The sequence below is a fragment of the Ambystoma mexicanum genome, chromosome 4q (genome assembly GCF_040938575.1).
Source record: "Ambystoma mexicanum isolate Mex_15411 chromosome 4q, UKY_AmexF1_1, whole genome shotgun sequence".
NCBI classification, from domain to species: Eukaryota; Metazoa; Chordata; class Amphibia; order Caudata; family Ambystomatidae; genus Ambystoma; species Ambystoma mexicanum.
In genome coordinates this window covers 28,711,426-28,739,254 of record NC_090928.1, presented here as the reverse complement: position 1 = coordinate 28,739,254, position 27,829 = coordinate 28,711,426, and the positions used below count along the sequence as shown (strand labels likewise).

The 27,829-nt window shown below is 44.3% G+C and overlaps 1 protein-coding gene across 1 annotated transcript in view; it reads right to left on the bottom strand.

The window, feature by feature from the left end:
* Positions 1 to 357: 357 nt before the first annotated feature.
* TMEM200A (transmembrane protein 200A) overlaps positions 358 to 27,829 on the bottom strand; it is a 554,693-nt gene continuing 527,221 nt past the window's right edge. The window contains exon 3 of the mRNA XM_069607383.1: positions 358 to 6,263. Within this exon, the coding sequence (XP_069463484.1) occupies positions 4,781 to 6,247 (1,467 nt within the window). The 5' untranslated portion in view covers positions 6,248 to 6,263 and the 3' untranslated portion in view covers positions 358 to 4,780. The remainder of the gene's footprint in view (positions 6,264 to 27,829) is intronic.

Below are 27,829 nucleotides of genomic sequence, written 5' to 3'. Positions count from 1 at the left end.
GGCGCCGTAAACCCCTTACCGCCTGAGTTGTAATGAGGCCCCATATCGGAAACCATCATTGTCTCTCTGGAACTGGCTCATATCCATAAGATCAGACTGCCATTGTTGATCGATATCACATACCATGGTCATTCATCATTTAAAATGTTTTCAGACCAGTTTGTGTAATGTGTAGGACTCCTGATCTGAAAGCCACCTCTTGACAGTGCTCCTTTACCCATTCTCACCATCACTTCTCAGTTTTCAATACAATCCCTCAACACCTCCATAACTACCCATACCCCCTTCATCGTAATATATTTCGGACAGCTTTACGTGGGTCATCCCATAGCTGTTGGACATAAAGACACAACTACATTTTACAAACAGATTTGTATTGACATTTAAAACATCAGATTTGTATTCACATTGAATATGTAGGACTGTTTGTTGCTGTATAGTTATCAATCAGCCTACACATTCTGCAGTATTTTCAATTACTTCATATACACTCTGCTGAATGAAAGTCATAAATCTGCATTTGAAACAGTCAATATACTTTAGCGGCTAGGAAATGACATTGCATGTCATAAAGTGCCAGGTTCAGTGAAAATTCCACAGGCAGTCTTAATTGTCGAAACCCCATTTATAGCGATTTCGCTGGTATATGTCAATTTTCACGTGCCATCTGTTGAAACATATGTTCGCGAAACATATAACGCTGTTACATTCACGTTTGTATGCCCGCAGTGGTGTTGCAGCTAACACAACATTGTTGGGGATATACTGCCTAGATGCTCTTTGAGCAAAGCCAACGTTCATTGCTGTACACATCCACTGGCAGGTTTCACATTAAATTGGCAGCTTCTCAACAGGTGCTCATTTTTTAATTTCCTGCAAATAAGCATAAATACTTATCATCCATATTCTCAATCTTCATAGGTCAGTTTCCAAGGCCACCATGAACATTTCTCTGTTGTAACTGTTTAAATATATCTTATCCCCCCACTTGCAAACAGTTTTCTCAATTATACTTCTAACACACAGCCATCACCGGCGTCTAAACTGCTTCATTTTCAAAAGGGGCTTATAGGCCACTTGTATAGCCACAATGTTTTAGACATGCATTGTTTTATCCCTTTCCCAACCGTTAGCTGGATTGACGGCTGTATTAGACGCATCATTTTTGCAAGACTTTTAGAGATCAACATTTAGCATATTTTATGTAAGTATTTATCTGTATAGGATATTTGCAAACATTCAAGAGCCTCCTGCTGTGGATCGTCAATTTTATGCCCGTCGCACCATTTGTGAAACTGCTGTTTTCCCCATTAAGGCTGTGAAGCCCTGAAGGGCTAAGATATCAGCCCAGGTCACAACTGGTGTGACCACATCATCTTTAACACTATCGACCTCCATTATCGGGATACATTGCTTATACAGCCTATTATTGAGATTCCCCAGGATTTAAATTTGATTTCAGTAGCAAACACAGTAAATATTGACTGTATCTGCTACTGCGTGGCTCTCCTCATTGCCATCCATTTTGTCAGCTGGAGGCTGTAGACAAAAACAGAAATGCATGGTGTTAACACTGGGTTAGGTGTCACACCCCTAAAAAGGTACAAACATTTTGTCTAAACATATAACCACCGGCTGGCACGACATATGAGAGTGACAATAATTGTCCTTCTGAATTCTCCAAATATTGCGGGGGTCGGGGTCACTCTCCCCCATCTCAAATCTGTCACTCTGCAATGTCATAGACTTGTATCCTTTATCTTACGACTCCATTTCTGCATGTTGCATATCTAAACAGAATAGCACAGGCTCTACACCCATGGACTGCTCGAGAACCATAGTTTCACCTCTGTCAGTCATTTGCAAATTAGCCATCTTCTCGGCTGCACTCGCCTGAGTATTTTGAATGACATCTCCAAAAGACCACACCACGACAGTGGCGAGGAGAGGTGGCTGACTATCCACAGAAATTGTAGTCATGTTCTCACTGAGCTCTCAATATTCATGGTCCGCCATCAAAGCCTGTGAGTCATCCACTGCATCAAGACTGTTCTATCTTCTCCTAAGGCAATACAGTAAATAACTGTCATCAGGATTGCTGGGACTGTCAGGGCTATTTTCTCCTCATTCTATTCATTTTATTTTTTGAATATTTGTAAGGTGCCTGTACAACAAATGGTGCTTCAATAGCTGCTCATAATTACAGTTTCCTTAAGAACACACATTTTTGAAACCTACAATAACAGCTATATATCCATCTGTATTGTGATATCCCACCCATAATAGCGTCATAGCCTTAACACCACCCATAGACACATGACTATTTACCACATAGACCCAATCAAACTATAGGGGTACTATCAAAGTTGTATTTCTTATATCAAATTTATTGGGGTTCTTATCAAATTTATATTAAATGTATATAACATTTTTGGGGGTCATCAAATTTATTGGGGTTCAAATAAATGTATTGCGGTTTGGGCAAATCTATATCAGATTGATCACCATTCTTATCAAATGTGTATAAAATGCATATGCATTTCTGGGGATCATTACATTTGTTTGGGTTCAATTAAATGTATAGGCGCTTGTATATATCTCTATGAAATATTATGTACACTACAGCAGGGTTCTTATGTTTATATAAAATGCATATACAATATTTTCTGTGATCATTACATTTATAGAGGTTCAATCAAATGTATATGGGTTCAGTGGCGTGGTAAAGGGGCGGAGCCACCTGTCACTTAAAATGCTTGATGAAAGGTACCCCAATCTACTACTCATAACCATTGTTACAGCATGGTTCTTTCCATCAATAACCAAAGACTCTGCTCTGGGAAGAACAGATGGGTTGATAGTTTATTTTCTTACCAATCTATTCCATTATGTCAAATCCTACTCTTTTTTGTCAATGTTCTTACGGTGCACCTTCTCACCCGCACTGTGTTTTGGATCAACCCCCTCTTGGGCTCTTTGGAGATTGCGTCTTTGGTAACCACTACAAGTGGGTTTGGGGAAGATTGCCCTGTTTATAAGACTCTTCTGTTGAGGGATGGTGTTGTAATTAAAGACACATTATTCTGTTCTCTCTCTTTTGTCTCACACTGTGAGGAGTATGGGGAGGGTGGGGCAGGTGGATGTGACTGTCCCTGCTGTGTATTCAAACCTAAATTGTACAAGGACCTTGATGAATAATAGTAGAATAATAGTAGAACTTGCCACTATGGAAACTACTGGTAGTTAATTAAAACATTAACATAACAAGATAGAACTGTAATTATTGAATGATAACATCTAGAAGAACAGCACATCTAAAGTTGAGGGAGCCCAGTAGCCCAGGTGAACCCAAGGATAGATAGATAGATAGATAGATAGATAGATAGATAGATAGATAGATAGATAGATAGATAGATAGATAGATAGATAGATAGATAGATAGATAGATAGATATAGAGACAAATTACAGATTTTAGGCACTTACTTTGGGCTGGCTGGCAATATCCTTACAAATATTTCAAAATTAATTGTATCTCATTTAATTTCCGACAAATCAGAGAAAGTGAGATTCATGCTTACCTATTTGGCAAAATTACCATTAACATTTTTCAAATGTTTTATCGTATTATTTTGCTAACAGGTTTACATTGCAGATTTATTTCTTCATTATATACTAATCCATCCATACATAATGATAATGTGTAGCTCAACCTAGGAAAATATTTGCACATTGGTGGTCAGAAAGTTACCATCAATCGCCTTATCCATAAAATAAATAAAAGTGGATTTTCCCTAGAAACATTACAACATTCAGAATACACTTGAGTTCACAATATTGGTACTGCATTGACCAATTACAAAGAGTTAACAAAAATGTTTCTTTTCCAGCAAAGCACTCAGGCATTCTTCCATCACATTTATATTATGTTATCAGCATATATTAGGTTTGTTGTTATAACTACAATCTAGTAAAGGTGCCTGTGGTGACTGGGAGACACTGTTTTGAAATATCCAACAACAAAATTAAGACAATACAAAAAGAACAAAAAGAACGAAAAGTCAAAATGTGATGCAGGCTTGTGGATTTGGAGTTTCAACACATTGAGTTTCATTATAAGTGACCGGGTCCGGTAACAAAGGTGCCAGTAACAACTTTCCGGCACCTAACCCAAACCGGGTCACTGCGAGTCTGCCAGTAGGGGCACTGAACTACTGGCAGGCCTGAACTGCTGGGAGTTCAGGCCCTTAACGGCATGTTTTTGACTAAAGCATTTCAGGGTTCCCATTCCCATGGAGGCCTAATAGACTCCATGAGAATGTGAACTTACCGTACCGTCACCTATTGTGATATCCCTGTGGCACCGGGATGTCAGGCAGTGGTAACAGTAATGCAGGGTTGGCACTCGCGGGATACCACAAACCTCATAATGAGGGCCATTATAGGCAGAAGGTAATGGTAACCTGTTTGCAGTAAAAAAAACATAAATGTATAGCTTGGCCCTCCATTATAAAAAATGTGTTTATTTCTGCAACAAACATAATGGGAATCTATGAAATTTATGTAAGGCGGGCTTGATTACAAAGTACAGTAGTGCAGCTGGATGTTACTAAAACATAAAACTCTGCACTACAGAGATAAATATTTCTAGTCACAAAAGGCAGTTCTACTATGCAGCAACCATTTGGTTAAATGAGACATGCACATTTTCAATTGAAAACAAACAATTATCAAAATATTTGCTTTGAAACAGAACACTTTGGAAATGCTTTTTTCTTGAAATTAAAATCTTGTTTCAGATGTGCCTCTTTTAAGGTTGTTGCTCAAAAATTCATCATGTTCAAAACTCAAGTTATTATGGGACCTTGAGATCATTAGCAACTTCTCTTTGTTTGTGTAGTCTTTCTTAGCAGAGGTCTGAGGCACAATGAGCCTGTCCATGGGGTCTTCTTTGTTCTCGAGCTTCATGTATCCTTTGCTGTTGCTGCGATCCAACCTTGGCCAGCTTGGGTGTTTTCTTTGTTCAGCCTGCACTGTGAGATTTGATGGACCCCTGTCCAGGTCCAGGGATTTAGAATGTGAAGAAAGAATGTGCAAAGATGTGTTGGACCCAAACTGTTTTCTGGCAGCACCAGGTGACAATAGTTTTCCAGTGGTGGGTGAAGGGGCAGCTGAGGAGTCATGAAAGGGGGGCTCTGTGATTGAATGACTGCGAAGAAGTGTTGTACTGGCAGGCTTGTAAAAGTCATGGACATCCGTGGAAGGAACAACTAAAGAATCCATGGATAGATTCCTTGGCCTACTCCTGTTTAACTCAGAGTCCTCGCTGATGTGATCGACAGCTGGCTCATCAATAACACAGTTGTTAAGCTTAATAACAGGAAGAGTGAAGGCATTTATCGAGGAGCTTACAATTGACTTTGTTTCACATTTCTTTGAGCCTCCGCTGCGATCATCCAACACCTTATTGGAGTACGAGTGGAGGCCAAACACTGAGCCGGAGCGCTCAGTAAGCATAGGTGGTATGAGATTATTAAAATTCCTACATTCACTTGGCCGACACTCTTCCTCCTCCATGGAGCTGAATCTTCGAAAGTTACCACCAAAGCCAGAAAAAGAGGCTATGGTGTTTGCTGCCAGTTTCGAGGCACACAGGTTGTCATTTTGCTTTACTTCTGATTCCCCGAAGAAGCTGCTATAGGCACCATTCATATACTTCTGCTCTTTGATCCTCGAAGTGTGAATATCTATAACCGTGGAATAAATATCTCTCATATGGATAACTTTGGTCTCCTTGTCACGATTTTCATGCAGGATGGCATTTGCACAAATAAAAATAAATATACCTATCCCCATGGTGAAAGGGCCCAACATTTTCATCTTTTCGGAGTGTAAATGTTGTTCAAAAAAGCGGGCTACCACCCCACCTTCTTGCAGTGTGTGGGTTTTATTGTCTGACAGTCTAACACCTGCACCTATAAACTGTTCCTTTTGTGGCCAGTATCCAAGGACTGCCATTGCAATTCCTGCCACCGAGACCAGGACTCCCAAAATAAGAAAGAATCCAGATGGGGATCTGAGACGTATTTTTCCCCTGACAATGATAACATCAGCCCTAGGTCGCCTTCTGATTGGCTTTTTCTCTTGTGGAGGAGGTGACGTAGGTCCAGACAAAAGATGCTGGGACCTTGCAGAGTCTTGCCTCTTTAAGGCAGCAAGTCCTGTTATTACTCCACCAGTTGCGATCATAGTTCTGTATTCTGTCCTGTAGATAAAAGAAGGGGGAGAAGCAATTACTATAAATATTGCAAATGAGGTGCAAATGTGCCAATGTTTAAACATTGTTCTCAAATGTATTTAGTAGATGTCAAAAGGAATGTTACACATTAGCAATGCTTCTTCAATGATTCACAAAACAATTTCCAGGACTGAATGTGAGTTAATCCTGTAAAACACATAATTTACACCAGCAAAAGTAACATATGAAGCACCAAACAGAGTACTCCTAGTTCACCAAACAATTTCGGATAGATGTACAACTTGTCACAAACTGCACGTTCTGGCAAACCGTGCACCAAGAAAAGGTACAAATTGAGCACACTTAAGTAAAACAGCCAATGCAGTCAATCATTGTGAATGGGTGCGTCAAAGAGTATATTAGTGAAGTTGTGGGTTTGTCAATGACTGTAAGACATGAAAAGTATACTCTGATCCTCTGCTTGTCTCAAACGTCCACCCTATTTCTCTATTATCCTATCTCTCAAAACTTCTAGAACAGCTAGTCTATTTTCCGATTTCCATGTTTATCTCTAATTCTTCTGTTCTCCCCAAATTTCAGTCTGGTTTCTGCCCTTTTCACTCTTCAGAAACTGCTCTTCTTTCGGTGTTGAACTCCCTTCTTTTGCCGCGATATTCCACGCAATCATCCTTTCTCATTCTTCTAGATCTATCTGTGGCCTTCGACACTGTTGATCATGCTTTACTCTTAGCTTAACTTTCGTCTTTTGGTCTTTCAGGTTCTGTTAGGTCCTGGTTCCACTTTCATCTTTCTAATAGAACATTTTCGGTCACTTGGGCAAGCAAGTCCTCTGAATCATTCTCGCTTGCCCACAGTGTGCCTCCAGGGTCACTTCTGGTCTTATTCTCACTCTATACATCCTATCTTGTGGCTGTTATTTATTCCTTTGGGCTGTCCGACCACTTCTATGTAGACGACAACCAACTATTTCTTTCCTTCTCCTCCTTTTCTCCTGAAATTCATTGCAATCTTTCTGCTTGTTTGGTTGCAATTAAATCATGGATGTCCTCCCACTATCTCACCCTCAATGCTGCGAAGAATGAGGTATTGTTTTTTCCCGCTAACAATCGTTCTCCTCATTTTACACCCTTGTTTACATCTTTCCCCATCCAAGCTTCCAATCTCACCCACAGCTCCTAATCTTGATCTTTTCTTTGACACAAATCTCTCTTTCTTTCACCACATCTCATTAACTGCCTGTTCCTGTTGCTTTCATCTCCATAATATTCACAAGGGTCGTGCATCTCTTACTTTTCAGGCATCTAAACTTCTAATTCCTCTCTTCTTTTCTACTCAACGTCTGCCCTTTTTGGGCTCCCGAACTCTCGTCTTGCCCCTCTTAAATCAGTGTTCAACTCTTCTATTCGTCCTTTGTGTCCTCTCTCATTACGGGACTCTATTACTGCATCTCTTGAAACACTTGGCTGGTTACCCTTTAATTCTCAAATTAAATTCAACTTTCTTTGTCTTGTATTTAAATATCTGTTTGGTCTTGCACCCAGCTATCTTGCTGCACTAATTTCCTTCTATATCCTGGCACGCTCTCTTCATTCTTCTTCTCAATTCTTACTTTTGGCTCCCCGTCCCCCGTGTGCACAGTTTTGCTTTTGTTCATTTGAGCTTCTTGCTCAATCCTGCTTTCTCTTCGCTCCATCTCCACTTATTCTCTGTTTAGTGAAATGTCATCTACTTCAAAACATTTGAATGATTGTTTTTCTGGATTTTATTGTTTAAACATTTATTTTGTAACCATTGTGTATGTAAGCGCTTTGGTTTAAGGTGCTTAATAAAATACAAATAAAATACAAATACAAAAGTGGTACACACCTTGATAGGTGTAAAAAATAAAATTTGCACATAATGTTACTTCTGCTTCCTGTGAATTTTAACAAGCTATTTTTTGTATAAATGGGGGTTGTAGGAGGTTTGAAAGTTAAAATGTTCTCTTAAAAATGAGCAAGATATGTGAAAGAAGTGTGGCTAGTAAAAATCTTTAGCATTGTGAGAATAAAATGTGTTTGAATTTACATATACATTTTTTGTTTCACCTAAAATCCCTGCCACTGAAATCTGTGCTTCAGTAGTTTGCATGGGGTACACCACCAATAAACCAGAGTTAAGAGGCTCTTGCTTGTCAATCAGTCACCAGCGCATATTTTGCTTCCTGGCTTATTTATGATAAGAATAACACAAACCTTTCTGAATGCGGTTTTTAGGGTGAGGTTATGATAACAGGTTGGAATTAATCTTACTGCTCAAACGAAACAGGATTCTTTATGAATGACCTCGAAGTGTTCAGCAAAACTGAAAACACACAATAAGGCAAGAAAAACACGGTGTGCAGTAAAGACCCTCTGCATCAGCCCTGCTTTCCTGCCTGGATATTGAGTATTCTGCCATTTCTGTAACTGCACACTCTCGAGTAAATTTAATTCCTACTCATAACATGCTATTTGCAAAATAGAAAGCAATACATCCCCGAAGAAAGAAAACGCATATTCTTTATTTCTCTTATAGTTTCTTTCATTCAGATTTAAGTAAAAAATGCAACACTAAGCTGTTTTTTTTAAAAACGTCCATTCTGACATTGCATACAATTCGACCTTTCAACAAAGTGTTTTGCAATGTTTTTGCAAGGTAATGGCATAACCGTCTGACCAGTGGCCTTACAATTGTGCACGCGTTAAATATGTAATTGCCATAAATAGCCCGGAATGTTAATGCATGCAAGCGGACAAAATGTTTCAGAATATAAACTACGGACACTAGTATTTGCATGAAATTCTTTTTTCATACACACACACAATGCACCACACACCTGTTAACTGGCAGAAAATTATCATCATATTGCTTTATTAAGTACTTTGATCCAGTAAAATCCAATTATGAAAATGCATAACCAGATATAATGTTGACAGCTGTGTTCTGGGGCATTTGGGCGGGACGAGAGGTGGGGACGGAAGTGACGGGTTGCGGGGCGAGGAAAGTTTAGTAAAATCGAGAAGGAAAAAGAATAAAAACGTGTTAAGAGCATCTGGGCTCTGTCTAATTCTTATGGGCACCATATGGGGACCACCACATCACACTGGCGACGGGGCGTGAAAGGTGCGCGAGGGACATAGGTGAAAATGCACATGGTGCTGGTTTGAAGGCCTGCGGGCTGACTATTCGCTCGGTCCTCAGCAGTGAAAGCGGTGCACTGCCCTCATTGGAGACCTCAGGGGGTTGGAGAAAGGACCGGGCTGCGGTGGTGTCACGGTCTCACAAAGTGGTGAGTGGGGAAGGAGTGAAAGGAAGGGGCTGATGGTGCTCGTGCCTCATGGCAGCCACCCCTCAGCTGCATCTCTTTGTGGCAGCCCTCAGGCAGAAGAGGGACAAAGTCCACAGTGCTCGTGCCTTATTAGGCAGCCGTGTGGAGGACTTGATTGAAAATCACCAATTTAAAGGAATAAGGCACGCAAAAATCCGAAAATGTCTGATCAAGAGGCCCCTCAGGCAGCATACTAGGACATACAGGCACAAGGTCAGAATACCCAACAGGCTGCTGCTCGTTATAGGCTTCCTAATTCGCTGTCAGTTCAATTACCAGTTGCTTTTGATGTATCTGACACAAGCAACATGGGGCCAATATGGGCCAAATGGATCAGGGATTTTGATTTGCATTTGGGGGCCACAAGGCCAGTGGATGAAGAAAGACAGAAATGCTTACTGAAATTGGCAGTGTTACCTGCAACAAGGGACATTATTGACGAGATGCCGACAACTTCTATTAACTCCGTTCACGACCTGAAGGGTGCATCATCAGCCTATTTCATCCCACATACTAATGTAGACTATGAATGTCACCTATTTCATAGTACGAAGCAGATGCATATGACATGCGCCTGCGTATAAAAATGAAGCACTGTGATTTCGCCAACTATTCGAACATGGAGGTCCTGCGCTCCCAGATCATCACAGGGTGTGAATTTGAGAGATTCCGGCGCAATTTAATCCAGAAGGCCTGTACGCTTCATGAGATCTTGACGCTGGCCAGGGCTGAGCTAGCAGTGGAGACACAGTTTGAAAGCTTCAACACAGCCACGCTGGCCGAGTCCATACACTGACTGCAGAACGAGTGGAGACAGAAGGAACCCTTTTGCTATCGGTGTGGGTATGAGTAGCCACATGAGGGAACCTATCCGGCAATAGGACAGAGGTGCTCCGCATGTGGTGAGGAAAGACACTTCAAGGAGGTGTGTCGTCTAGCAAGAGAAAGAGGGTGAGACAAAGGGAGGGAATCCACAGCTCGATACAGACCAAGGCCATCCTCACAGCATCACAGGCATCACTGGCAATGGCTATCTCTCAGCATAGGCCAAGGGACCCAGAACCAAAAGAGCAGCACTCGAGGATGACAAATACAGGAAAGACAGAAAGGAAAGAAGGAGATATGTCACACGCTATCATCCAGAACAAATATCAAGACGTCATGTAAGATATCTAGTGGAACAATCACCATCAGACACAGACATCAGCTCATCGGAACCTCTACGGGGCAATGTCTCCCCTGCAATGCCTAGGACAATTTGAAAGCACCTGCCGCTATATGTCACAGGAGAAGAGAATATTGATACATGTGCTGGCTATGGAAAGCGAAAGACTTCCATCATCAAAAGGTCATGCCACTGTGGTCGCAGGCAAACGGCATGATCGAACGATTCATGGCAAACCTAAAGCGGGCTCTGCAAGTGGACCGGCTCACAGGTCAGCTCTACGAACAAATGCTGTATCAACTGCTAAGAGACTATAGGAGCAGTCCACACAGCTCGACCGGGAAAAGTCCCACAGAAATAATGTTTGGAAGGAACGTGCATACCTGATTACCAGAGTCAGGGCCCCATGATGGTGAGCGGCCTGCAGACGCTGAACTGAGAGACCAAGATAGGTCTGTCAAGCAATGAATGAAGGAGTACACACACGCGCGAAGAAGAGCAAGTGAGTGCAAGCTGGAGGTAGGAAAATGGTAACAGTGATGCAACTACAGACACATAATCACACCTCAGTGTTCAGAGATGAACCCATGGTCATTACGGAAAGGAAAGGCTTGATGATCATGGCCCAAATGGCCCATGGACACACCACTCGAAACTCCTCGCACTTCAAAAGGTTTCCCTTAACCAGCCCAAGGAGGATAATTAACCAAGAAGAGAGGACAGGTGACTATGTGTCGGATAAGCCCAATCAAGGAAATCTGGAAGATGCAGACACCTCTGGTGAGGAGGACCGAGGAAGATCAGAGAAAATGGGTTCGAGAGGCGGCAAACTCGAGACTTCAGAGAGTGAGGAACAAACCTTGGCGACTCATTGAAGAAGTGAATTGATATACCTCAGTACCAGTTCATGTCAAAGCCCAGCCAGGGGTAACTGTTTAATTTGGGGGGGTGTCATGTTTATAGTTATAGGGAGGCGGGGGAGGGAAGTGGTAGGGTGTGGGGCAAGGGAAGTTTAGTAAATTTGAGAATGAGAAACAGTAAAGACGTGTTAAGAGCATCTGAGCTCCGTCTAATTCTTTGGTGCGCGAAGCGCAAGCCCAGCACAGGCGGTCCCTAACACAACCAATCAGAGTCAAATACATGATAAAAAGAAAAGTGTCTGTTGGTATTTGGTTTGCATTGCTTTAAAGTCTATCAAGATGCTAAATAAGTTTAATAATTCATAAAGTCATGTATTTTTTAACAATTAACTCACCGATTAAATGATTTCTTAAAATGTTTTTTGAGTTATGCATTAATGTAGACAGAAAAGACGTTCTTACTCGAAGAACAAATTACGAGTTTTACAAACAATTAATAATTTAAGACACTTTTTTACAGAAGTCTACAAGGTGTTTTCTAATGTGGTGACCTCAACCAGTCAGGGATATCCAGCAAATGTGGCCCTATTACCCCAGCAAGAACAGCTTTTGCCTGGCAGAGTTTGAGGGATTCTTCAGGACTAGGGTGAACCGATCTCCAGATAAACTGGTCGACACCATTTGCTGTCTTGGCTAAAACTGCCACTATTTGTCCTTGACCTCTAACCAGGATCAGGGGCTGCAAAACACAAACCCAGATTTAACCATTTTGCAGCTGACTTCCTATCACATTCAACGTACCATCATTTATGGCCCTGAACTCAGCAATGTGATGTGAGATTTGCTCCTTTTCACAACCATTTTCCTCTGCTCACAAAGAGACTGCAATCTCCTAAGGAGTTGCCATGGCCCATCATCTGTCCCAACCAGTAGTGGCTTGTCATAAAAAACATGAGAATTCAATGCGACTCATTATGAGCACTGCCTCTCGCGATTGGGCAATAACCGGCCCATTACGAGATTAATAACGGTGCCGGCGGCATTACCAGTTATGCTCATTGGTGTCTCACAGCCCGCCACGTATGACCTGGCGGGCTGTCAGGAACCTGCAAGCAGAACTTGTAATGCGGCGGGACAGTATGAACGGTGCTGGTGCCTTACAGGCACTGTTCATACCGTCACCACCAGGGTCCCAATAAGGCCCAATGACTACTTCACCATCACCAGGACATCCACCCCTAATTTATCAATGGTACTAGCCAGATCATGTGTATACAAATTAAAGAGGAGGGGCCAGAATGCAGCCTGCATTATCCCACTCTTCCCTTTGATGGTCTTGTTAATTCTTTGTGATAAAATGGCTAGGTCAGTTTCTTCCAGAAATATTACATATTCCTCCTGGTAAGGGTTTGCTGGTTTGTGTATCATGATTCCTCTGGGACACAAGGTCGATATAGGGTGGGACTTTTGTGTTTTCCATCCCTAGTATCTGCTGCCAATTTAGGCCTTGTCCAGGCCTGCTGTCACATTTCATCCACTCAATTGTCCAGCAGAGACCGACGTTCTCTTCTAATTCCTAGTATGTCCCCAGGATGAATATTTCCTGGCATCCACCAACTTTCTTGCCAACTGGTTTTGGCCACCTTGCATTTATTAATAAACTATAATGTAAACCATTTCTCCTCAACCCCCCTTGTTGGGTGATAAGGTGTGCCTGGGCTACAGCTCTGTGCCCCTTAAAACTACTGAGGATTGATGGAGAGGACAATCTGGAACAGTGAATGAGTTTCCCCAACCACCTCTTATTTTATCTGTATCCCCTAAACCTTCTTAACTCTTCTTTTCCTACCCCCTGTTAATAGGATCAACTTTAACACCAGGCTAGCTGCATCATTTCTTTCTGCCCCAAATCCAGACAGGGTCAAGGAAAGCGGTTGTGGTCAGATTGCACGTTTACATCTATTCTAAAACCCTACACTGCAGCCCACCACCAAACACATGGAGAATTAATCTATAATCGTGATCTACCCTTTCTCACAAAGGTGACAGAGGTCGGGAGGTCTTACTTCACATATCCATTTGCCTACAGCATCCCTGACTCCCATGTCATCTGGATCATTAAGCTCTCCATCAGGTAGTGGTACTTACTGAGCCTTGTAGGTTCGAAGATACTCATGCCTTCCCCCCATTGCCTCTAATTATACACTCAGTAGCTCCACATATGTGGGCCGATAGACTCAGCTTCTCCCCTTAAGGGAGCATTAAAACCTCCATCGAGCACTGGTAATGGTATATTGCTATTACACTCTTCAATCTAAGCAACAAGAGAGTGGGTGTTACCCAAAGTTTGCCTGGTGGTTACTCCCACAACAAGGGTGATAATATGGCTGAAATATTTTTTGCTTTAACCGATCGGGTAACTGCACTCAGACACACAGGTTTGGATCAGCTTTCTCAAAAAGTACCTTAGTACCAAGTGTTGTTGGCACGAGAATCGTTAAGCAACACATAGGCTTCTCTTTCTACCAGTCAGAGCTGGTGCTTAGAAAAAGGTTCTGCTTTACACCCCCTACCCCCAAGAAACGTATACTTTGTTTTCATGCATGTCTCCTTGAGTAGTCAAATGCAAAATGGTGCCAAATAATCCAGCCAGCCTCACTCACCTTTCTACTTAGACTAGATAGGTTTCAGAAAGGAATCTGCTGGGTGTCATACCCAGAGCATTCGCCTGTGATCTTTATTGCAGGAGCTACTTCATGTTGGATATACCTATGGTCAGAAAGAGGTAGGTAAACCTTTAACTGCTCTCCTGGGGGAGTCAATTCACCCGTGTCATGGGAGAGTCAGGAATGGCACAACGTGCATTCTGATGACCACCTTCCTCCCTCATTTCATTTGTTAAAGATTACAGAAACAACCCCCCTTACAGATAACTTTACAAAAAGAGCAGGGAATCAATAATTTTGTTTCTATTATTTACCTTGTTTTCAGTTATCTGAATGCCCCATACTTGGAGAAATTCAATGCTATGCAGAATGAATGTTTTGAGTCTATGAAACATTAGTCATTGGTATAAATGGCAAAATATTATGGCACAAAATGGGCTCAGCTATTTAATAGATGGGACATCTCATGCTTCAACTAAAAGGGAGGAAATCCCAACTCGAACACTAAGACATGGACAAACTGCACAAGTGAATCCACCTTGCACTATGTATATGTTGACCAGGATTTATGGAGTAGATGTGACCCTATAGGAATTTCATGTAATACCTTAAGTGACCATGCAGTATGGACATGGGCATTAGTAACAACTCATATATGGGATAGCTAATTACAAAGAGCCAATACATGTTAACTTTGCAGGGAACTCTATTACATGGAGTAACAAAAATGTGGGCAAGTTGAATTTGTTTATACAGGATGATAGCATATGGATCTATACTTGGTTACACGATAATCATTAGAATCTAAGCAAGATAGATGATGATGATATTGAAGAGCCACCTCAAATTAAATGTGCTGCAAGGAAGGTGGAAAGATATACATGATGTTTGCTTTGACAAAGAGATTAAGGAAACCAATAAATCCTATCGATAGCACTGCAGATCCATTGACAAAGATTTTTCACTTGCTAGAAAAATGAAGCATCAGCGCAAAACCTTGGCAGCTATTGGTTAAAAATGCATAGCACATCAACCAATAATGCTAATTGGATATACATGTTTAAATTACTGAATATGCGGGCTGAAAGAAGATTCTGGACCATGATTAGAACGAATAGTCATTCTCACCCTAAAATGGAGACCAATTCAATTAGTATGGATGATTGGTCCTAAGCAGTGAGCGAGCTATATTATACACGCAGTGTCTTTGCAAACAAAACCCATGGCTTTCTCCAACTAGTAGCTGTCTAGAAGGATTTTATGCTGATGATATTATGGTAGTTATAACCTCAATTAATATCTCTCGAGCTTCTGGTCCAGATATGATGCCTAATAAAATATTTAAGGACAATCCTCATGTTTGGGCATCAATATTAGAAAAATTATTTGAGAAAATACTAAGAGAAAGCATCATTACACTTAGTTGGCAGAAATCAATCATGGTCCCGGTCTTCAAAGGTGGGGATCACACAAAACCTCCAATTATCGATTGTCAGCAATGGTTGATGCTAGGAATTTGCTGCTTTACTTCTCAAGAAATTAAATACATGGATCAAGGAAAATGCTATATTACCTCCTTTCAAAACTGGTTTCTGCATTGGCATGGGCACTCTTACTAAAATTAGCTTACTAAACGACTTTGTGGCTGCCTCAAAGCAAAAGAAGCATGACCGGCTACATGTATGCTTCATTGACTTTAGAAAAGCCTTTGATGCGGCATTGAGAACATGTTTATAGGACAAATTTAGGAAGTGACAGATCTATACTATTCTATTACATTTTATCACTGCTCTATATACTACACTACAGTTAGGATCAAAGTCAATGGAGAAGGTGCCCTTACACCAGATATCTACACGGATACAGGTATTAAGCAAGGATGTATTCTGGCCGCTAAATGATATAATATGTATATATCTGATATGGACCATCATATAAAAGCAGTGCGTTATTGCTCCCCTATGATTGGGATTATTGCGGTACCATGGATCAGTTATGCTGATGAGACCATCATCATGCGCCTCACCCCAATAGGGCTACAAAGATCTATGAATGTGTTAGCTGACTACCCCAAAAGATAAACAGTTTGAAAACGAAAGTATTCATCTTTGGACATAAAAGCAAAAATGCTATACCCTCTTGGTACATTAATGGCACTAAATTGGAGATGACCGATATTTACAATTATCTGGGTGTACCCATTGTTAACGCCCCTTGTAGACTTCTATTGTACAAATCTATGATGAAAGGTCTTGAAAAAATGGCTACTCCTCAGGATATCATGTATAAGAGAGGAGAAAATAATATTGAGGGACTCATAAAACTCTATACCTGCAATATAGCTCCAAGTATTCTATATGGTTTGGCCGCTGTTTCAGAAAATAAGCTAGAGGGCATTGACAACCTTGAAGCTAAATTCTTGCATACAATACTGGGGGTTTCACAGACCGTTCCAGTGATGAGACTCCTAATGGAGCTTGGTATTCCATCGATTAGATACATGCGGATGATACAAAGATGCGCCTTTTATTTTACTGTTATATTGATCCAGGTGGATGAACATTGGATTTATGGTCTCTTGGCGGGACAATATAGTAAAAACAGTAATAATTCCTTTTTAGTGAATCTGAAAGCAATGGTCAATGAATATATTGAGCACCTCAATGTGAATATGGATGAGATATTACTCAATCCTAATAGAATTATTCTCCTAAAGAAAAAAGTTAGAGATCATGATCGATGTACTAATATTGATTACTTGTCCAACCGGAACATGCATGTGGAATACAGCATGCAAGCTTTTAGACAGGGGGGCCCTTGTTCCTATCTTACTAAAAGTTGCTCTGGGGAAATTAGAAGGTTTATTATCTATCTCCAATATAATATTTTACCGACATATGAGCACACAGGGCGCTGGACACAGACACTGAGACAAGAAAGGCTCTGTGGTTTATGTGAGATCAAAATAGAAACATCTCAGCATATTCTCACCCAATGCAGAGAATTGAAAAGGGAGTATATCAATAGCTATGCCAACTTTGTATGCAACATCTCACACATTGAAGATAATCAATTCTGGGCTGCCATTATGTCGGCAGAATCCATTGGCATCTCAGGTGCTGCCTTCCATGAATGGAAGAAGGCACATTCTCGTATCCTTCCCCAGTAGCTGAACTGCACTGGTGGGTATCACTCCACTTTCTTTCCACTCGGAAGGATAACTCAGGGGCAAAGTGCTCGCCTTCGAAGCAAGACAACTTGGAGCAACACATGTTTGATCCCCCGGTCTGCGCTTAGAAACCTCTGGGTATTAAGCGCATTATAAATAACCTATCATATCATATCACTCTTTTCCCCTTACTGTTCTGATGGTACTGATTGTATATATTGATCTGATGAGTACAATGTATGTTTTAATGTGATGAATTTTAATAGTTTGTATCCTCTTGTGTAATCTAAAATATCACATAGATATTAAAGCAGGCAAAACTGCCAATTTTTGTACCAGATTTTTGCAAGCTCTGAATTAGCCCATAGAGCTGTTCTCAGTAGTGAGAGAGCTTTCTTCCCCGAGCATGATCTCTTCTAATGTGCCTCCCTCACAAATTCTGTGCAATACTCTCTAGCACTTTTTTATTGAGAAGATTTTGAACATCAAGAGAGACATTGTGATGCAGAGTGTGGGGACACCTGTGCCTTCTATTTCATTTCCATCTGTCGGGCCCACAGCCAATAAAGTAGCTTTTTCGACTTTGCCTGTGTCACTAATAATCACCTGTTCTCACCTGGACCCCATTCCTCTGGAAGTTCTGAAGAACATAAGCGTTGAGATTTCGCCCTTGATAACGGTAGCAGCTAATTCCTCTTTCCTGCTTGGAAAAATTCCCTCTACTTCAAAACATGCCCTTGTAACACTACTGCTAAAGAAACCAACTCTTGATTCTTCACACCCACTCAAATTCTGACCTATTTCCCTCCTTAAATTCCTGATGAAGGTAATGGAGGCTGTCGTTACACCGCAGCTTCATACTTTTTTCGAGGAAGCTGCAATTTCACATCTTGATTAATCAGGCTTCGGAACCCCTGATGGGGACGGAGGCCGCGTTAATGTTGGTAATGGATGACCTGGCTAGAATTAGAGACCAGGATGAGTGGGATTTCTCATCCTTTTGGACCTCTCTGTGGCATTTGACACTATTGATTACACTATCTTGTGTCAGCTCTATGTGGAGGTTGGAATTATTGGTGCAGCATTGAAGTGGCTTCAATATTTCTATCGGACCGCTCCCAAATGCTGTCCCAGCCCCCATTTTAGGTTGGTGCCTGTGGCTTTGTCGTGCTGAGTACATGTTTATGTTTGTCCTCTGGCTGATCTTATACATAATCATAGTTGCCAATTTTATGCATATGCTGATTACACCCAACTCATTCTTCAAGTTCATCCTAATCCTAGGGAGGTGCCAATCTGCCTGTGAGGATGTTTGCAGATATTGGTCCCTGGATGAGCCAAAATTGGCTCAAGCTTAATGGAAGTCAAACTGACGTACTGGTGATTGGTTCCCGCTCACCATATGGACCAATACATTCTGGCCCCCTTCTTTGAGTAACCTTTAAGCCTCTGCATACCCGCACAAATCTGTCACATTAATCTAAGCCACTCCACTACTAAATTTAGAATCAGGCTACTTCATCTGTCCCTCTGTACCAAAAGGGACAGAAGATGATGTGCCTTCTGTGCCAGTTTGATATCGGGCCAAATTGCAATACCATGCAGAAAGGCGGTCCTAACTGATAATTGAATGATGTTTAAACTTACACTAGGCTAGGCTCTTTGAGGATCAGCTCATCTCTACCAGCGCTGCCCTTGGCTCGGCACAGCCTTCCAAACTCCCTTTGGCAGCTACACCTGTCTCTGCTGCAGTCTCCAGAGACAGAGCTATGCAGTCTCACCCCTCCTTCCTCCAAGACCAGCCCATCTCTCCATAGGATTCACCCGTCAAGGCCCAGCAAGCACCCGGCAGCTCTCCCTCCCTTCAGGAAACTCCAACAGTAGACCTGACAAGGCCAGGACCCTAGAAACTAGCTGACCCCAGCTTATGACTTTAATTCCCCTTTGAACCCTTTCAGTGGACCCTGCGTCTTATGCTGTAGGGCTCCACTATTCCCTTTACAATTTGCCATCCTCTTTTGTGACCACAGTTGAACCCAGCCTTCTTATTTCCAACCCCTCTCGCGAGGTCATCTCCAATTTCATCACATGTCAGAACCTCTGAGAATATTCGGGCACCTTCTGTCTCCATCATCAGCTTTTTAGTTCAACTCACGGCCCCTGGTTTTTCGCAAGCTGCATTCCTAATCATTGTCTCTTCCTGCAGCTCGGAAAAGACATGAAACATTCCCATCCTTTCTTCCTGCCCTTGCTTTGTATGAACAACAGGCATTTATTCTCAAGGCCCTTGACTTCACGCTCTGAATCCCAAGTCACTGCTGTTCCCTTTTCAATTTCTGCTTTATTTTCTGAAGCTGCACTTTCCAGCCAGTGGAGTTTGTGGACCTGCTGCAGTGTTACTACTAAGTGACTCTGTGGCCTAATCAAATTTAGTCCACACAGCCCACCCCTATACTAATTGCTAGCACCCATAGTCACCCCCGTTTATTGTTTAGAATGTTAAATTATTAGCAATATATATATTACACTACACAGCACATAGCATGTGCAGCACATAGTCTTTCGTGCACAGCACCTCCTACATCCTCCAGCCATACAATGTACTTTTTTTATTCGAGTTTGGCAGCAGAATGGTATTAGCTTTTTCCATGTTTGCCTCCTCCAGAACACTTCACAGCTGGCCTGGACCTTTCTTCCTAGGGTCCGTCCCTTGCACCTCTGTCAGAATGGTGCTGGGCTTCGACCGACAGAGTAAGGGCCGTCATGGTATCCAAGCCAGATGCAGAGTTCCTATCCCTCACTCCCCCAATGCACTGGTTCTGTTCCACGCATCTATAGCAGCTAAAATATGACTTGGCAAGGGAAAGATACTGCTGCTTTCTTATTTTCTCCCTTCCTGCATTTTCTTACCTTCCTCACACTCCCTATGCTTTAATGATGGGGGAGGCGTTCCCACTTGCTCAGGTCAGTTACAGGAAATTGACTATTAACACTATTGGGAATTATTCTTCTGCCTTTTTCTCTGAAACAGATCAGTCGTTTGCCATAATCTGAGGGATTCATTACAATATATCTACATGAGCTAAACGAACCTGGAGTAAAATAAACAGTCTACTCATTTTCTTTTTTCCTGGACAATCACTTCAAAAGAAATATTTTCCCCATTTGCTTATTTCACCCAAAATTTGAAATGCACCTGGTTTCGACGTTTTCGTAAAAGGATTTTGAAAAACAGTGTGACTAATTTACAGATTTGCCTCTTATTTGTAATTATTTTCGATTAAACATGTTAAGATATCCACCCATCCCTTTTATGGCATTGGCCCTCATTACGACCCTTGCGGAAATTGACTGACCGGACCGCAACAGCGTAAATAGCGTTTCCGCCATTGCACGAAGGAGCAAAGTGCGGCTAATTACGACCCATCGGGCACGAGCATTACGCCATGGCGGAATCCGAAAGGCTGCGATGGCGGAAATGACCCCAAAACGGCCCTTACCGCCGCCGTACGCTGCACCAGGTGCAATACCGCCACCCATCTTAGCGGTCACCGTAATGAGCGGGCACCGTAATGAGCGGGCACCGCAAATTACGGGCACCGTAAATATACGGAAACGGAAGTAAAAGCATGTGGCCGGAACGGGAAACAGCACGCCGCACAACTATAAAATCCGAATCCCAACACAACCATTAAAAATCCGACCCTGACACACATCCCAACCCGTTAGCAACCCCAGTTCAAAAAATAAATATGGGAAAGGTAGCCAAGAAAGCGTGTGATCGCAAGCGGCAGGTCCACTTCTCCCGAGAGGAACTGACCGTGCTGACCGAGACCCTGCAGGAAAATGCCGCCGTCGTCTTCTCCAGTCAAATGACCAGGACGGCCCTTGCCAACAAGAAGGCCATATGGGCCCTTGTGGCACAGCGCGTAAGTGCGGTGGGGACAACACCCCGCACGCCACAGCAATGTCGCAAGCGGTGGGACGACCTGCGGATCCGCGTACGCAGCATACTTTCTGCGAACAGGAACATCGCCACAGCTACCGGGGGGGGATCAGAGTCGCCCATCAAGTTGACCCCCTGGGAGGAGATCTGCGCCTCCACCATAGGAATGGAGAGCATAGAGGGAGTCGGAGGGATGGAGAAAGGAGTGCCGACATCCGGAGAATCAGGTAGGTTTGCCAAGAGAAACAATGCGAAATCCACAAACCACGAACATGTGCAGTACCATGTGACCCCATAGTGCAATACATACTTTGCCCTGACAGCGCCCTCTAAAAGTCAGAATGAATAAACAAATTAATCAAGATGCCATAAACAACCCCTACATGTGCAGCATGCACCCCCTAACTGCAGGCAGCCAAATGAATGCATCCTCAATCCACACGAAAATGAGACCACCTCCAAGGCCCAGTCCCATATCAGCCTCATGTACCACCCCAATGCATTTGACACGTTGCCATTCCAAATCCGACAGACCCATAACTAACGCTCGCCCCTCTTTACTCCACCACAGGGTCCGATACCAACGACGAGCTGCAGGACACCCCTACCAGCACGCCTGCAAAGAGGGCCAGGACCAACGTCCCAAGAGCCTCCACCTCAGGTGCAAGGATCAAGACACGGCAGCAGCAGGAATCAAGTGCCAGCACACTGGAGGGGACTGCAACAGGCACCCCAGCAGCCAGCAAGTCCACAACCCCAGCACCACAGGTCCCCCCAAAGAACGTATCTGATGGCACTGCCTCTGGTGGTAGCAGCACCATAGGTGACACAGCTGTCATGCCAGCATGCTCCGACACGGAAAACAGTGCTGGCGACGTAGGTACCATCCATGACCTTTCCCAATCCCCCTGCATGTTCCATCCCCTACACCATGACGAAACCACGCAGGGGCACCCTGAAGACGACGACTGGCCAACCCCCACAAGTCCTGTGCCAAGGCAACATGTGTTGAGCAGCCCCCCTGTCACACCACCGCAAATGTCCATGGCCCAGCAGAGGCAACAGTCCCTCGACCTGCTGATCGAGCAACAGCAGGAAGCGTCCACGCTACTCAAGGACCATGCAAATGAATGCGGGGGTTCCAGGGCAGCCATGGAAACATCCACCGAGACACTCAGGGCACAAATAGAGAAAAGTAGTGAGAGCCTCAGGGGAGAAATGGAGAGAAGCACCGAGAGCCTGAGAGCACAAATGGAGAGAAGCACCGAGAGCCTGAGGGGGGAACTGCATGCGACGTCCAAAGACGTTTGTGCTGAACTTGCTGCTGTGCGCCGTGTGCTCTCGGAGCTCTCACAAACCCTCAGAGACATGCATGGACGCGAGCAGGCAGAGACGTCATCCGTGGCAAGTTCCGTCCAGGGCAGCCCCCAACGCAGATCTGGCAGGAACCTGCGCTCCACGGGCAGGGGTGCCCCTGATACCCGTAGAGGGGGCTTGCAATAGCGTCTACCCACGGGCAGCATGCATATCTGGACACTGGTGTTGGGGGGGGAGGAAGTAGGGTGGAGGGGGTGTGTTGGGCTTCACTGGGTGGCGGGTCCATAGGGTGTATGAATCAAATCACATTAACAATACAGCACTTCATTATCATCCAATGACATGTGTGGACATTGATATTTGCGTACGAGGCCTTCATAGGCGTACAGTCCACTATGTGCCTGTACTACACACACACAGTGCCACAGGTCCCCTTACCGTGTAATAGGCACCATGCGTGGTTGCTAGAAGCATGCATCTATGATGCTCTGTCGGATTGCACGTGCATCCTGTGCCTCATGGACTCCCTGGCGTCCCTCCACATCCCCACCCTCATCATCATCATCTTCAGGTGCATGCAGTACAGCGTCAGGGGGCATGGGCACATTCCTACGTATGCACATGTTGTGCAGCATGACACATGCCATGACCATCTTAGAAACCCTCTCATGGCTGTACATGAGTGCCCCGCCAGACCTGCTGAGGCTGCGGAAACGAGCCTTCAGTAGGCCGAATGCCTGTTCAATGACCACACGGCTACGTGAGTGGGCATGGTTGTAGTCCTCCTCATGCTGGTTCTGTGGGTTCCGGATTGGTGTAAGGAGCCATCTCTTCAGTGGATACCCGGCATCACCTGTATGGGACGAATAAAGGGTGTCAGTGGAATGATAGTGCTAAGTAGCCCCCCCCCCCTCCTGCAAGGTCATTGACGCATCAAATGGGCCACGATGTCATGCATGGAATGAGACTCACCGAGTAGCCAGGATCTGTGCCCTGCGTGTCGCTCCATGTAGCGTGGTATTCTTGTGTTCCTCAGGACCATAGAATCATGGGTAGATCCTGGAAATCTGGCACAACAATGCGTAAAGATCTTGTTGGAGTCACACACCATTTGCACATTGATTGAATGAAATTGTTTCCGGTTGCGGTACTGGACCTCCATGGCATGTGGGACAACCAATTCAACATGGGTGCAGTCGATGGCACCAATGCAACCCGGGATGCCGCCAAGTGCATGGAATCCCACCTTTGCGTTGGTAATCTCCTGGTACGTGCGTGGTAGTGTGATGTGGTCGTCGGCGTGCTTCAGGAGGGCATCGTGCACTTGGGAGAGTGTCCGTGAGAACAGTGGCTGTGAAATGCCATGCAACTGTCCCACTGTGTGCTGGTAGGTGCCTGTGGCCAGGAAGTGGAGTACAGACACCACCTTCAGTAGGGGTGGGATGGCGGTTGGGCTATCTATCATGCTCACGAGGTCAGCATGTGTCATGTCCACAATGGCGATTATGGTGTCCCGGTCCAAACGGTAGAGGGTGTGGATCTGCTCAGCAGTGAGGTTGAACGGATCAGCTCGGAGGCGTGGGATTGCGGGCCGCCTGCGTGGTGGTAGTGGCAGTGCTTGTGGGCCTTGCTGACCCTGCCTTGCCCTCCTCCTCCTCCTTCTCCTCCGTCTCCCCTGTGCGCCCGGTTGTTGTACCTGTTGTTGTTCGTCGTCTTCTTGTAGTTGTAGCACTTGCAGTGCTATCTGGTGCCCCAGGCCCAACATCGCTAGTCCTGCCGGTAGCATTTTGGAGTGGGAGTGGTTGTGGGAGGGGTTTGGGTCTGCTATATATGTGCTGTCGGCCTGTATGGCCTCCACCTGTGCTGATTGAATGAATCTGTGGCAGATGCAATCCCTTCTGGCCGAGCACGTCCCGCACGTAAGGCTGCATTTGGCCGCATGGCATCTTGGGGTTGGAATCATGTATCAAATCCCGATGGCAGTGTGATGTACTTTGACTGATTTTCATGCTATGCTCCCATTGTTACACATGCTATGATTGCAGCCGCTTACATACCTGTGAAGAGTCAGTGGTATGTAGGGCTCGATCGATGGCCGACCCTCATGCAGCACAGTATCGTACTTCACCGACGGGCGTGGCGTCCCATTTGTGATTGCAGCCAGTTAGCATTATGACACACAGCCGCACTACATTGATGTAATTGTGAATGCAAGCGTTCACAGAAGCCTTTTCGACGTAATGTTGCAAGTGAGGAATTCGAAGGCCAGGATTTTTGGTTGCGAAGTAGCGGTGAGGAGACGCCCACAGGTCTGCCTGGAAATGTAACGTTCTATTGTTGAATGTCCTTGGGACAGGGCCCATAACGAGCAAGCAATGAATGACATGAATTGAATGGGATGCGCAATAGCGTAGTGGACGATAAGGCAGGACGTTCCCAAGTCCATCTAGCTTCACGACACTACAGATCCGGCCAGGAGCACAGTGGTTTTTGCAGACTGCATTACGCACAGACGCGATGGAAGTTTCACATATTATGTGAGTGAATGTTCATGCGTTTTCATTGCGGGATGAGGGAATGATGAATGGATGCATGGACAGATGATTCCATTTAGGGTCTGCCATGTACATGTGTTTTTTGATTCAATCCCCTTCCCCTGCGCTATGTGATGCAAGGCTGCCATAGTGGGACTTACGTCTATCTGCCCTTGTCGGATCCTCCCTGTCTCGACGCGCCTTCATACACTTGTGTCTAGGCACGTTACTAATCCCATGTCATGGGTTCTATCTTGACGGACGCATGCACAGTAACCGACGTTGCCAATGGTGTATTAACCTCGATTGGTTTCGTTATGTATCGATACTGATTTAGGGGTGTGTATATTCCTTTGGAGTGGCCTAGCATGCATATGGGTGTGGATTTGGTGTGTTGAATGAAGATAGTGATGCATCATGTGTCATGTAGTGCAATCGGTTAATTTGTGTTTCATTTTGGTGACAGGTATCTCCTGCCCTATTGCAGATGCCATCTGTACGCCACTCCTCCAGATGGTTTTTACTCTCGACACCTGCAGCTTCGGGTGAATCAGTGGAGCAGCATTACGATCTTATGGGACGATCGCCAATGGGCCACATGCCCTTACGCTGTTCTGGTGGCTAGGTGCAACATTTCGGCCTTTCAGCTGGACTAGTGCCTGCCTCATGGGACGGACCTGCGGTTCTTGCCGCTTCCATGTTGCCTTTTGGAACGTTGATGTTGGCCCTGTGTGCCATGATGGTACAGGGCGTCACACAAGTGGAAGCTGGTCAATTATTGCAGATGCAGCCCTCGGTGATGATGGATGTTTTGGTGTTATTTTACAAATTGCTGTGAGGCCTTTGTCATTTGGATGTGCATTTAAATTGTATTCCGATATTTGGCGTGTTGCGTTATTCTTTGCAGGTGATGTGGCGATTTTCGATTTGTGGCGGTATGTATTGCGAGATGATCTGCATTGTGTTCCGCCTTCTGAGTTGAGTTGTGTGGTACAGTACTGGCCGCTTTTGCCTACGTAGCACAGTGTGGTCACGGATAGGGGCTGCCATTGTGACTGTTTACATGATGTGCTGTTCAGGGGCGGGGGATTGGCTTTTGGCCGACTGGTGCCTGTCAGCCAGGTCGATTGATGGTATGATGGGATGTTCAGAATGTGGCTGGTCACAGGTGCCTGTGTTTGCGTGCGTTTGTTGGAGGGGGACTGGGGTCATGTCCATTGGAATAGCTTCTGTATTCATGCCATCTGTGCCCTGCAGCTCCCATCGGCCCCTCTTGGGATGTGCCTGGCTGCTCAGTCACTCTGCCAACTTGTGTGGTACATGCTTCTGCTGATGGTTGGTTTGTTTACTGGCAAGAGTACAGGTCTGGTGCAATCCCCCTCAGGATGCTGTTTTGGATGTTGCCTTGCGCTGGTGGCAAGCGATGGGGGACTACTGTTGTTTTGTGTCATGTGTTCTTGATTTCCATTTTGATGTCTTGTACCTTCACATGCCTGTGCTGCATCAGTACGGCTATGGTGAAATGCCGTACATGGATGCCCACTCACGGGGCGCTTCGGACACCTGCATGCATTTCTACGTTGGCATGCATGGGTGAATTGTAGATTTCACTGGTTGCATGGTGTGAGTACATTGCGCCTGCCAGGAGTTGTGCAATGTGGCCAGGGAGTGGAGTACAGGCACTCAGTGGGCCATTTACGGTTGGTTCACGATGCCGTATTTCTAGCCATGGCGGAATGGTCCATTCCGCCATGCCTGATGGCGTTAGGTACATGTCCGCTAGGGTCGGAATTGCCGTACCGTTGCACCATGGTGGTGTTTGCGGTTTGGCATGGTGCGCGCGCGCGTGCTTAGTGCAGTTAGCGTTGGCGTTCACTACGGTGTCGCTAATGGCTTCGTACTTTGCGGTGACGGGTCATAGTCGCACCGAGCGCTTTTCGATGGCGGTATTGCATTTCCGCCATCGTTTTCCCCTTTCCGCCAGGGTCGTAATGAGGGCCATTGTCATTGGCAAGTGTAAATAGATATAGAACAAAACAAACAGTAACACTAGCTGCAGCATAGCCACCACCCTGTGGGACGAAACATGCATAGTCTGGGTGGATTTATTTAAACCAGTGTGGTAATAAATATAGACGTTTATTCTCACATACATGTGCAAACTCAGACTGACATGACCCTCCTGCCATAGAAGTCATTAGAGGCACTAAGATAAAGCATTCTAGGCACTGGGTTTTAGAAGGATAATGGCACATCACATATCCCAACTCCAGAAAGGGATTTTAACCTTATTGGAGACAGCGGATTATAGTGTAGCCATGTTGTCCAACTGCTGAAAACGACTTGCTTCAAGTTAGAAGCAGTAAACCAAACAAGAGAATATGTCTGTTTTTTTAAAAGCAATGGCGGATCAAGTCAAAGACCTATGTGGGTATATATTGCAAAACGTACGTAGGATAGCAAAAAACTGGATGAAAAATCTCAGCGCTTCACTTAAATATGTGTTGCCATTATTCAATACTCTGATACAGCAACATAAATCCAATCTTCGAAAACTATCCCAATG